This window comes from Vombatus ursinus, unplaced genomic scaffold (genome assembly GCF_900497805.2).
Source record: "Vombatus ursinus unplaced genomic scaffold, bare-nosed wombat genome assembly UNPS02000582.1, whole genome shotgun sequence".
NCBI lineage: Eukaryota > Metazoa > Chordata > Mammalia > Diprotodontia > Vombatidae > Vombatus > Vombatus ursinus.
In genome coordinates this window covers 6833072-6846540 of record NW_020940360.1, presented here as the reverse complement: position 1 = coordinate 6846540, position 13469 = coordinate 6833072, and the positions used below count along the sequence as shown (strand labels likewise).

The following is a 13469-nucleotide window of genomic DNA, read 5'->3' as shown; positions in this document are numbered from 1 at the left end:
AATTTTCTAATGTGTAGTATCGCTATGACTATACCATTGCTTACTATGTGCCGAAAATATACTGCGTACTTGAGAAAATTGGACATAGAATTTGAGTAGTAAACAAAATTGGATTTAATAGTCATTCTTATTCTATATTTGTAAAACCCAAACCCTATTTTTGCTCCTGTTTTGCATCTTTTCTGCTGTGGACCCCCATTTAGATTTTATAAAGTATGAATAATTATGTTACCATCATGGCTTATTTGCTCCTGTCAAGGTTTGCAGACTATATTAAAAGAGCATTTCATAGACGTATCAATGAATAGGCTGAACAAGGGGAGAAAAGGTATTTAGTTGGGTTAAAGATAAGTCTGCCCCACTTTCTACATGCTATTCGTATTGTTTGGTCAGTGAAGATAATGTTTTCTATGAAAGGCTTTAATGTGCTGATTTTGTAGATATGGGTAAGATTGTAAAAGATTCAGTAAGGTACATGGAGAGCCCTTTGTTGTCCTTGCCTGGCCGTCTTCTCTTAAAAATGAATCTTTCAATGATCATTGCAACTTACCCACGTTTTTACTTTATTTACTCCTGTAGTTAAATTCCAGATACTTACGTAATATGTGCTCCTCTCAAATCCTTATTCTGTACAGGCCATCAGACCTCAGTTTCCTCAGCTGAGCTCCGGAGAGGATGCTATCAGTCCTATTATCAATAAACAGGCAACATCCAAGAAGACAAGAAGTACACCTCCTTTACTTAAGAGAAAATCACAGAGTGGACCCTATGCATCTGTGAGAAGCTCGGGATATGGAAAATCATATTCACCATTAAAAGCTTTTTCTACTGTTGAAAAGAAAACATCAAAGGACATTATGAAAAAGGAAAACTTAAAATCCAAATCCCCTCCATATAAAATCAGGCAAAAAGGTAATTAGTTATGATACTTTAATAATTTGTACTTTCAGACTTCTGTTACAGCTCAAAGTACAAAAAAACCATTTTCTATTTAGTTCATATTTCTTATAATTGTGTACTAAATTATAAATCAACTAGTGAGCATTTGTTAAATGTCTGCTTGTGCCAGACACCGTACAAGCACTACAATGCTAAGTTTATTATTATGTTCATTATTATTGTGAGTTGCAGTTTATTCAACAAGACTCGGGCCTCTCTCACTTAATTTACAGTGCTCTATATTTTCCACCATGTTTTTTGGTTATACTACACTACTAAGACAAAAATAAAACAGTCCTTACCCACAAAGAGCTTACATTTCTATCAGGAGAGACAATATACACATTAAACAGTACATAATAAAATACAAGGTTGTTTTGGAAGGAGGAGGCAATGGAAATTGGGAGTCAGGAAGGCTTCATGCAGGAGGGAGAGCTTGAGCTGAGTCTTGAAAACTGTAAGGGATTCTAAGAGGGAGAGGAGAGGACAGGGTGCAAAACTTGAGATGAAGCACCTCTCTTGTCTTGTAAGGGATAGCACAAAGGCTGATTTGCCTGGGATTACAGAGTGCAGAAAGGGGAGTGATGTCTAATGCAACTGGAAAAGATCTTTTGAGGCCAGGTAATGAGGGGCTTTAAAAGCTTACTAGAGGAGTTTATATTTTATCCTACAGGCAACATGGAGCCACTGGACTTCACTGAGTCCCATGATAACATGGTCAGATCTGCGCTTTACAGAAATCCTTTTGGTAGTTCTGTAGAGATACTCTGGGGAGGAGAGAATTGAGACAGAGAGACCAATTGCAGTGGTATAGATGAGAGGTGATAAGGGCCCAAACTAGCAGGAAGGATATGTTGATAAAGAGAAGGAGTCAGAAATGAGAGGTATCTCATCTTCCTGAGTTCAAATTTGGCTTCAAATACTTACTAGCTCTGTGACCCTAGGCAAGACACTTAACCTCTGTTTGCCTCACTTACCTCATCTGTCGAATGGAGATAATAACAGCCCCTATCTCCCAGACTTGTGCAGATCAAATAAGATAATATTTATAAAATATTATATTTTATATACTTACAGAGTTAGTCAGAGTATGAGGCAGAATTGGAACGTTGTTCTAACTTACCGAGGCAGAATTGGAACTTACTTCTAACTTGCCTGGCCCATAGTAGGCACTTAACAAATGCTTATTCCTTTTCCCACCCTTCCCATCTGTTGCCTACCAGTTCTTTTCTTGAAGAAAGTATTCATGACATAAAGGTATGAGGCTGCAGTTTATTCATTTATTCGATAAGACTTGGGCCTCTCACTTCATTTACACTGATCCATATTTTCCAACACGTTTTTCATTGTCCTTGTCTATTCTTGTCTTTGCATTGAAGTCCCAGAGTGTCATAGCATATGTTCATGTAATTTGGAAGTCTTGTCGAGGTCCTCATAGAATTTCTCTACTTTTTCATCTCTTCCGAGAGAAGCTGAAACATAAATTGAAATTATTTTCATGGTTTTGGTTTTTCTTTTTTGCAAGTTGTTATCATGATCACTGCAATATGAGAAAACCAGATATCCCATGAGATGTTTTGTTTTGTTTTTTTTGTTACCTTTGGCTGCATACTAAAACCAACTAGGCAAAATTATGAGCCATATTTGCATTTAATTAAAACTGCCTTCTAGTTTTGTTTATAATAAGATTATTTAGACTGACACGATTCAGTTCCTCCAATACTAGTAGTAATAATAGTTAACCTTTATGTAGTACTTTAAAGTTTGAAAAGCACTTTTCATGTTTTCTCATTTAATCCTCACTACAACCCTGTGAGGTCAGTCCTTTTTTTAATCCCCATTTTACACTTGAGGAAATTGAAATTGAAGCCTAGAGAGATAAAGTGACTCACCTAAAGTTTTACAGCTAGTAAATTAGGTAGAATTCGAACTCGGGGCTTCCTGAATCCAAATCTATCCACTGTACCATTTAGCTGTCTAGTAAGTCCACTTCTTAATCATTGGATAATTGGTATTTGTAGTACCAATGGTATTTATAGTACCAATGACCAAATTAGTCTAAAAATTGTATGATTCCAGGTACTCTCTGGTCTCTTATCCACTATTCTCCTATTATCAGTGGAGAATGGGAATTGCACAATACTGAGGGTAATTTTGTATTTTTCTTTGTTTCATCGGTTGCCACGAACAAAGAATTTGTCACCAAGTGTCCACTCTACTGGCAGTGAGCTTCTTGTACTTTAGAAAAGATGGTACCCCAAAAGTAGCCTCAAGTCTACTTTTGGAACAATACCTGAAGCCTTTCCAGCAAGCTTGAGCTTTGCTGGCACAATATTTGTGAACCAGGGTCACCTCCACACCATGATGAGGCATTGGAGTAAGAACCAGTAGAGATATATGTACATATTAATTGTTTAATCTATCCTCGCTTTTATAGTCCACGTTGTGTCTTATTTTTTTGTTTGTTTATGATGTTCAAGAGAAATCATATTTCTGGAAACCATGTATTTCAAGAATTAGTTCAATCTGCTTAGAGAATTAGAATTTGTTGAAACATCAGAGATTTTGAAATACGAATTTCCCTCTCCCCCCCAAAAAAAAGTTAACTGCACATGACATCAGTACTTAAAACATTTAACCTGTGTCACCAGTTTCAACCTGTATCAAAATCTTATTAATTCACAGTGGGAAGATATTTTTATCCTTGGTTCCTTATACTTGGTAACAATGTGACTAAGTGCTTTTTTTTTCTTTTGCAAAATTTAGGAAACTTATTTGCAACAAAACTAATAAGATCTGGAGCTGCAGGTAAACAAGTAACCAAAACTGAAAGTTGCCTAACCACTCCTAATAAATCACTTGCTAATGACCCTCAGCATCAAGTTCCACCAGAAGTAGACTCCCAAGTGCTGTGTCAGTATGTAAGTCATAACACTTTTGCAGTCTTAAAAAACTATTAAAATAGAATAAATGCCAAGAGTGACTGAAAAATAATTATTTAGCATTTGTTTTAAAGTGAAAAATTATTCATTGTTGTTTTTATGCTCATTATTTGTATTCAAACCATTTATGTAAATCTACCATAATAAATTTTTTTTTTTTCTAAATAGGATTCCATCCTATTCCCTGTGGGAAACCAAGAGAGAGAATTGTATTGGCTAAAAAGGGTTCAAGATGCAGAAGAAAAGTGGAGTGGAGCTCAAGCCATAATTGAACAAATTAAAGCTACCTTCTCAGAGAAAGAGAAAGAACTTGAAAATAAGATGGAAGAAATAAAGAAACAACAGGAAAAAGAACTTTTTAGAGTGAATCAAGATAATTATATACTTCAAGCCAAGGTGTTATAGCAATTGGCCTATTTTTTCCCTGTCAGTTACGCAATGTACTCCCTTCTATTTCTATCCTTGTCCTTTTCTGATTAGTATTGCTTGATATATAGTAAGTTTTCCACATAAAACTTGGATGAATATCCTAAGGAACTTCCCCTTGTTAGAGAGTCCAAATTGGCTCAACTCTGATGGTATCCTACTTGTTAGTAGTAGAATTAATCCTCGTTAACTAGAAAACATAATTTCTGTCTCCTTTATGACTAGCTGTCAAGTCTGACAAACTAGTCTGATTAATTTTGTTATTTTACAATTCAGTGGAATTGGTTCCCACATGAGGTAGGGAGCCCAAGGTACCTTAGGGCCTAAAAATCAGTTTTTTATTTAGTCAAAACCATTTCATTAATGAATATACACAGTAAGGACTCTTCATTCAGGCCAATGATAGTGCATTTTAATTTGGATTGCCAGATTAACCCCCCATAATTGGAGTGGGGTTTAGGGAAGGTTTAATGGGAATCCTTTATACCGTCTGAATAGTGTAAGGTTAGCTGATTTTCTCCTGTCTTCTATAAAATCTTAATATATTTTTCTGTACCCATTTTCATTTTAAAAACTTTATGCAGAAAGTGCAAAAGTTATTCAAGGAAATGTTGTGAATCTAATACTTAATAATAAATATTTAACATATATATACACATATGTACATATATATGTGTGTGTATATAGATATATAGATATTTATATATACACACATACATATATGGATGTATATGTAGATATATTTCTGTTAGGGCAGAATATATGCCAGTTAGGGCACTGGACTTGCAATCAGGAAGACCGAAGTTAAAATCTAGCCTCAGTAATTTACTAGCATTGTAACCCTAGGCAAGTCACTTAAACTCTTTATGCCTTGATCTCCTCATCTTTAAAATGGGAGAAATAGTACCTACATTGCAGAATTGTTGAGATAACACACATAAGGTACTTTGTAATCTTTAAAGTGCTCTGTAAATTCGAGCTACCTTCTATAACCCTAACAGAGTATTAGAATTGCCAGAAATGCTTTGATATAACATTGTCTTATCAGTAACATGGTTTAATGACCTGGACTCCAAATATTGTAAAGTCAGAACTTTGCTTTTTATTGTTGTTATTCAGTCATTTCAGTTGTGTCCAACTCTTCTGACCGCATTTGGGGTTCTCATGGCAAAGATACTAGAGTAGTTTGCCATTTCTTTTCTCCAGCTCATTTTACAGGTGAGGAAACTGAGGCAGAATTAAGTGACTTTCAGAGAGTCACACAGCTAGCAAATGCCTGAGCCTGGTTTTGTACTCAGAGGTCTTTCTGACTCCAGGCCCAGCGCTCTATCCACTGTGCCACCTAGCTGCTTTTTGCTAGACATCATTACAATGCTTACTGAACAAATTACAACTGAGTGCCTTAAACATAGTAGATGTTTAATATACATTTATTGATTGAATCAATGAATAAGTGTACTCTTCAAAAGAAAGTCATACAAGTTAGGGGAGAACTGAGAAAGAGGTTCCACATAAGAACATACATAACATTTTAGAATTAATTTCACAAAGTGACATAAGACAATGTATTATTGTTTTAGTTGTGGCAAAATCCCAGTGTGATAAGATAATACAAATAACTTAAAGGCCAGTGCAAGATTACTGTACTTTTTCTCTATTTCTCTTCTCCTTTTCAGTCATCTCCCCCAAATTTAACAAGTTTTGTGCTTTTTTTTCAAAGTTGAATAGCTTTGAAGAGACAAACAAAAAGCTAAAATGGTTTAACACTGGAGAAACAGCTGGGCCCATCTCTGAAGAAAAATTAAAGCAAATCCAGAAAGAAATCCAAGAACAGGAGACCCTTCTTCAAGGATATCAGCAAGTATGGCACTTCTTATGATGGTGGATTTCTCTTCTCATCTTTTGTTAAAATGAAGTATCTTAAAATATGTATGTTACTTTGCAAAAGTTTGAATGGTCTCAATGGCTCCAGTATAAATCATTTTTAAATATTTCTTAGAAACTATTGTGGGAAGGAGACATTTTAGCTTTCTGAAGTACTTTCAGAAGGATGTTGTTTAATGCTTGAGTTTTTGCAATGAAATATGATTTTAATCAATTCAGTTACCAGTATATGTTTCATTGTAAGGATAAAAATCATTGGATTTTATGTGCAACTAAATGGCCACTTAGGCATCTGATGATTGACATTTTGCCAGTTCCAGATGTTTTTTTTTTCTTTTTTTTCTTCTTGCTTTCTTTTATTCTCTCATTCCTTATCTTTTCCTCTATTTTTCTCCCTGGCTATGCATGAAACCTGCCAGAGATGCTAAGTCACATAGTAATGCCTACACAGTAGTACCTCTGTAATAACATTTGTCCCATGGTGACTATACTCTTTATTGCAACAGAAATGGATTTAACTATACAAGATATACCCCTAAAGCTAGTAAATTCTGTTTAGGCACTATGCCCTCAGGTAGATGGTAATATAGTCATGTAGACTCATTGTTTAAATGCTCTTCTCCAGGCATTTAGCACATGATGAGGCCAACTGGGCTTTTACTATATAAAACCATAATTATTTATTAAAGTTAAATTAGTAATATTTATTAAATTCTAGTTACTGTTATATAGTAACATTAAGAAAAAATACAATCTGAAGATCAAAGAAATATATTTCTTAGGCACTTGTGTATTCTGTATTTCCTACTTGTAACATACTAGACTCACTCAAAGCCTGCTGCCACTTCTGATACCACTTTTTCATCCCGAGCTTGTTCTTTCCCTCTTTACTTGTATCACAAATCTTTCCTGTAACTAAGACTCTTAATTTTAAAGCTGGAAGGTACTTTAAACATCCTCTAGCCTAATTTCCTCATTTGCAAATAAGAAAACAGTGAGCCAGGGAAGTAATCCTAATTTTTCCCAAGGTCACAAAGCTAGTAAGTGAGGGAACCAAGACTTAAACTTGATTTAAGAAAAACTCTGTGACACAGTTCTTTAACTTCAGAAGTATTAGTCAGATCTTCATACTAAGCCTAATTACTATCTTGCAAGTTTTTATTCCTTGACTGAGCTTCCAGAAGTGGTCCTCCAGCTATGATTTTTCTTCTTTCAGGCTATAAACAGAAAACATCATGGGGGGAAAAATATCAGATTTAGATTTGTCCTGGGTACTCTTATCCCCAGCTCTTTGATTATCTCTTCTAGTTGAAATAAAAATACAGGTGTCAGTCTCCGGCTCATCTTCCTTTGAAGTTCACGAGTCCAAGAACTCCTTTGCTTTAAATGCTAATAATTTTACTTTCATTAGAGCCTTCACTTCTGGATTATTTCCAATTAGCTTTCTACTGTGAACAAATGCTGATTTTTTTTTTATACAAACTATTATTAAAGTCACTAAAACATTCTGCTGAATTCAAGTGTAGTGTAATGGAAGAAGCATTAGACTCGAATCTGAAGACTGGGATTCAAGTTCTAGCTGTCCCATTAATTCTGAGGGATCGTTCAAGTCACATAAGCTCATTGGGCGTCAGTTTCCTCATCCACAAAATGAAGGAGGATTGTCCTAGATGACTATTCTGTGACATTCCGTGATGACAGAGGCAGCATGGATTAATAGAAAGAATGACTTGAAGTCACGAACCTTGAATTTGAATCCCACTTCAGATGCCTTTGTAACCAACTTAAACCCTCTGAGCCTCCCCTGTGAAGTTTTCAGTCATCTTATCTGTGAAGTGGAGATAATTCTCAGATTACCTCTAAGGGCTGGTGTGTAGATATTGCTTTGTCAAATTCAGAGATATATAAATGTGAATCACCATCATCATCTTTTGAACCAGATACACAAATCTTCACTCGTAATGACCTATAAACACAGAGCAACATTGAGAAGCTCTATCCTTTATCATTAACCACTTTGTTTCATTTTCTCTCCTATCTACACTTACACACAAAATCTCATAAATGGCATATTCAAACATTTTTCAAATAATAAAATGGGAAAACTGAATAGTGGTAAATGGATTATCTCCCTAGACACCCTTTAGACAGTTGTAGAACTTCTCTTCAGACTTAGCTTTACTTTTTCTTGGTTTGAGAGAAGTGAATCTCCATTATTTAGGCAGTATGACATAGGGGATAGAGAGCCAGCCTCAGTCAGCAGGACTTAAGTTCAATTTGACACAAACTAGCTTGTGATACTGGGCAAGTCGTTTAACTTCTTAGTGCCCCAGCTTACTCTATAAGACTATACATTGCAGAGCAGATGCTGATGGGCATTCTTCTCTAGAGTGTTCTGCTGTATCAGTGAAATCACAGGTCCAATTAAAAAGCAAAACTCCAGGTTCCAAAATTTTAACGTGTGGTTCTGAGATTTTAAAATATATGTTTATGTTTATTCAAAGAATGGCACAATCACTATTAATAAAATAGAAAAAACCTTTAAGTTTAAAGAAATACGTTGTGGTATATAGCCTCTGTCATTGCAGTTGGATTTTAAGCAACATATAATTTTTTTTTTATCTTTTTAAAAAGGAAAATGAAAGATTATATAAACAAGTAAAAGAGCTTCAAGTACAAAATAAGAAAAATGAAGAAAGACTATTTAAAGAAAATCAGTGCTTATTGACTGAATTGGCTTCCTTAAAGTAAGTATTTCATAAATTCTTAGACTCCTATTAGAATTTTACTAATCCGTTTAATGCTAAATGAAACTGTTTTCTAAATATTAATACTTAATTCATTTTGCCTGTAGTATTTTAAAGTTTAGAACTCTATTGTTTTACTATAGCATATTAATATTTGAGTTTGTACTTATTCCTGAGAAGCAATGTTATTAATCCTGAAATGATTTCTTGATTAATTTCTAAAAACCATTAATTATCAGTTTATTCAGACTTAATTAGCTTTTTGAAAGGGATAATATCTATGTTAGTATAGTTGATATAGTGGATGCACTTGGTACAAAATGTCTCCTTCTCTGTGACATGTTCTCCCACAAGTATATATAGAGGCGGGGGAGAAAGTGGTCCCAAGCTTAGAGAACACATGTAGCAAAGAGGGGTAACTTGGCTTCTAAAAGGCCTTTTGCTAGAATCTTCAGGATGTTCCTCTTAAGTATAGTATAATTACAGTTTTCTTAGGACCTTTTTGTAGAGAACATGAATCAGCCATCTCACTTGTCCTTAGATCCCAGCTCAGACATTGCCAAGAGCTGTGCCTTCTCATGTGTTTAGCTGGAATACTCTCTTCTATATCTACTTTCTGGAAATTCTCCAGTTCTGAATCCCTCATTTTTTATAAGTTCCAAAGGTATTACTAAGTTTCCTCAGCCAATCAAAACAGACTTCTGTCTGGTATCATTTCACTTCCTGCAGTGGCTTTCAGAGACATTTTAAAATGATCAGAGATTTTTCACACTTAGTCTAAAGTCTTGGATAGATGGATAGAAACATGTTCTCATCAAGCTTGACCTCTTAACACTTAACTTTAAGTAGGATGAAGAGTTTTAATTATTTACTCAATCCAGCCTTGCCCTTCCATATATAATCTGCTTCTCATATTTTGAATTAATATTTTGGGTTGTAATTTCTTTGAGATTATCAGTTTATCTCAACTTTAACCTTTTGAGCAAAGGCAAAGAAGCAGTCTCTCTGTATATTAGCATCCAAAGCACCATCTTTCTTCTAGACGTGAGTGCTCATCAGAAATTGTTATTTGTAATTATATGTCCACCTGTATAACCACGCTGCCTCTCAACATCAGTATCTATGACCAATAAATACATTAGTTATCTAATATTCACATAAGTTTCCCAACCTATGTCAATTAATATTTGGAAGGGCAGTTAGAGGAATTTTTAGGGTAAAGGCTTCCCTCTTTTGACAAAGAAACTCTAGAAGCCCCTGGGACCAGTGTTTCTGGAAGCCTAGAAGGTTATGAATTCTCTAGAGGCCTGGTAAGATCAATATTAAAGTACTTTTCTTTATTCATTCAGCAGTCATTCACCTCTTCAACTATTCTTACTAGTCCACATCAGCCCTTCGTGAGCTGATGGGAGACGGCAGAATTTTTAGTCACGTTTACTTTTCAAAATAGGGAAAGAAAAAAAGAAGACATGTCATAGTGGAAACATTTGAGTAAATATGATATAGCCCTTTAGCTCAATCTCTTTATCAATTATCCTAAACTGCCCCAGAATGAGAGCTATATTTATTGTCATAGTGTTAGGATCTGCTTAATTCTAATGCTGGAGAATAGCTATTCTTTCTATTCTTTTAGATGGATACTATTTCATTTTATCTTTGTGTCCTGTCTTATAATTTTTTAATGTTAACCATCTCATTCTTTTGGAAATAAGCTGGCTAAAATTCTAAATTTAAAAACAAGGAAACTAGAGGAATAAAGCATTCTGATAAATTGGGTATTCTAATTATCTGAGATTTGCCATTATAAACCATATAAACCATTATAAAATACATGGATTATCAGTTTTAAAATAATCAAAATACAATAAGAAGCTTAATATTTAAATTTACTTAATTTAATCTTATGTTTCATGAAGTACTTTAATATATTACAATTCATATAATTTGTTGATGTATTCATCTCATGAATATTAGTCATTCTACCGTAATATAAATATAAACAGTACGCTACATAGAACTGAATCTTTAATAATCCCAGGATGTCACTTGGGTGTTTCTTTTTAAAAACAAAGCCTTGTTAGCAGGTTATTTATTATATGTATCTTATAAAAATGAAATGCAGAATATATTATTTTTAATCCTTTCTGGTTTTTTTGGAATCCAGGGTAATCTCTTTTTCTTTCATTCCATAAATATGTATGTCTAGATTAGTACCAATATATGCTCACAGTGTAACTGAGACAAAGGGCTAGTTAATAATGGAGATCTTATTAAAATAAATTCTGGCTACACAGATAATATTTACAAAAGTATATAAAAAGCTTTCTAGTAATTTTGAAAACATAAAAGTCAAGACATTCCCCTTAAAAGGTGAAATTGCTTTAATATCTTAACATTAGTTTATGTCTTATTAGTTCTGAACTGAGATTCTTTTTTTGAGTTTTTCACTATTCATAATTTTCTTGCTAAATAAAAAACTTTGTCTAAGAATGAAACAATAGTGGTTTTTAAAAAAATATTAAAATTATGTATTTTCAAATTAAATTAGAGAACAGCTGAATAAAAGTAGTTTCCCATCTCAAGTAGTTCAAGATTCAGAGCCAAACAAAAACCAAAGTTTTACAGAATTGCTGGCAGAACTTCGAACAACACTGGTAAGTAGCCTGAGAATTATTCCAATTACAAATAGTCAAGACTGCATTAAAAATTCACACTAGATCTGCTATAGTTGAAACTAAAGGTGCAAAACCTTTGAGTTTTATATCCTCAACAGGATATAAAAAAAAATATTGAAAAATGAAGGGGGCCTAGCATTACAAGATTTCATCCTCTGTTATAAAGATAAAAATTATTTGATACTGTGTAAAAAAAACTAGAAAAGTAAATCAATAGAATAATCCAGATTAGCAAGACCCAGAAGCAAACACAATAGCCCAATGTTCAGTAAACTGAAGAACATGAATTACTGAGGGAAGGACATCCCATTTCACAAGAACTACTGGGAAAACTGGAGAGGAGTTTGGCTAAAAATGCATTTCATTTAGCATCTTACACGGTATGTCACAACTAATTTCAGATGGATAAGTGGCCTAAACAAAAACTGTCATCATTAAAAACATCATTTTAAAAAAAATTAAAGAGAATGGAAGAAGGGACTTTTCAGCTCTGTGGTTAGGGGGAGGATTCAAAAAAAAAAATTGGAGAGAAATGAGACTCTATAGTCTCTCTGTTTTCTATAAAACAAAAGAGAACAATTAAGTTATATAAAATTAAAAGACTTTTACTAGATCACAATGCAACCCTAGAATAGCAGGAAAAACTACTAATTAAAGAAAAAAATCTGTCTATATCAGATAAATGACTGGTATCTATAGTTAGAAATTAACTCAAAATTTTAAGACCAAGAGCTGTAAGCGATCAAAACACATGAACAGTTTTTAAAATGATAAATGTAAATGATCAGCAACCATATGAAAAATTCTTCATATTACTAATAATAAAATTAAGATAGAAACAATTCTGAGGTTTTTACTTCATACTCCTCAATTTGGCAAGGATGATATACAACACAGAAATAGTCAATATCAGAGTGACTTTGTGAAGATAAGCACATTAAATCCACTGTCAGTAGATATGTGAACTGGTTCAACTCTTCTAGGAAATATTTTGGAATTCTGTAAGAAAAGTCACTTATCTGTTAGACATTTGATCCAGTGATCTCATTATTGGGCATATAACCTCATGTATATGAAGATGTTCGTAGGAGAACTTCTGTGTATTCTGGTAGTGAAAAAAATAGGTTTCCATCAATTGGGGAATGACTCAACAAATTGTGACTCTTAGATGTTATTATGGAATATTATTATATGGCAAGTAATAATGAATGTGAAGGAATCAATAGAAATATAGAAAGACTAATGAACTGATGCCGAGCAAAGAAAGTATCACTGGGAATATAATATGCATAATGATTACATGAATGTAAATGAAAACAACAAGCAGCAAAATTCAGATTAATTGCAATGACCATTCTTCATCTCAGAAAACATAACAAAACACGCTTTCAGCCTCTCAATAGAGAATTGGGAGACAGTGAGTGTGGAATGCTGCAAACATTATCAGTTAATATTGCATTGTTGGGTGGGTTTTGCTTAGGTGTTTGCTTTAGGTTATTGGCAGGGGCAGGGGGACAAGTAAGAATGCATTGAGAAATGACAATGGTGTAAAAAACAAATCCGTCAACAAAATTTGTTGAAATAAAACATTTACACTGTATACAAAAGTAGTTCATAGTCATGAAATGTAGTGTTACCATTTTGAATTCATGGAATGTGAAAAATCAAGGACTTAGAAAATTTTTTATGCTAGTTTGAAGCAATAGGATAATACTTTATATCACGTTATATAGTTATATCAGATTTTTTTCTATATATAGAAGTTATATTTTGGTAGACAAGGCTTACAGTGCATGTTTATCTCAAGGAAATCTAATCTCTGGCAATTGAGATTTTACCACACACAAAAAAGGAAC

At 33.7% G+C, this 13469-nt stretch overlaps 1 protein-coding gene across 1 annotated transcript in view; it reads left to right on the top strand.

Annotated features, from left to right (window-relative positions):
• CEP162 (centrosomal protein 162) overlaps positions 1 to 13469 on the top strand; it is a 111365-nt gene that overhangs the window by 54174 nt on the left and 43722 nt on the right. Inside the window, exons 13-18 of the mRNA XM_027854209.1 lie at positions 636 to 912; positions 3706 to 3860; positions 4050 to 4277; positions 6028 to 6168; positions 8826 to 8938; positions 11487 to 11592. Coding sequence (XP_027710010.1) covers positions 636 to 912; positions 3706 to 3860; positions 4050 to 4277; positions 6028 to 6168; positions 8826 to 8938; positions 11487 to 11592 — 1020 coding nt within the window. The remainder of the gene's footprint in view (positions 1 to 635; positions 913 to 3705; positions 3861 to 4049; positions 4278 to 6027; positions 6169 to 8825; positions 8939 to 11486; positions 11593 to 13469) is intronic.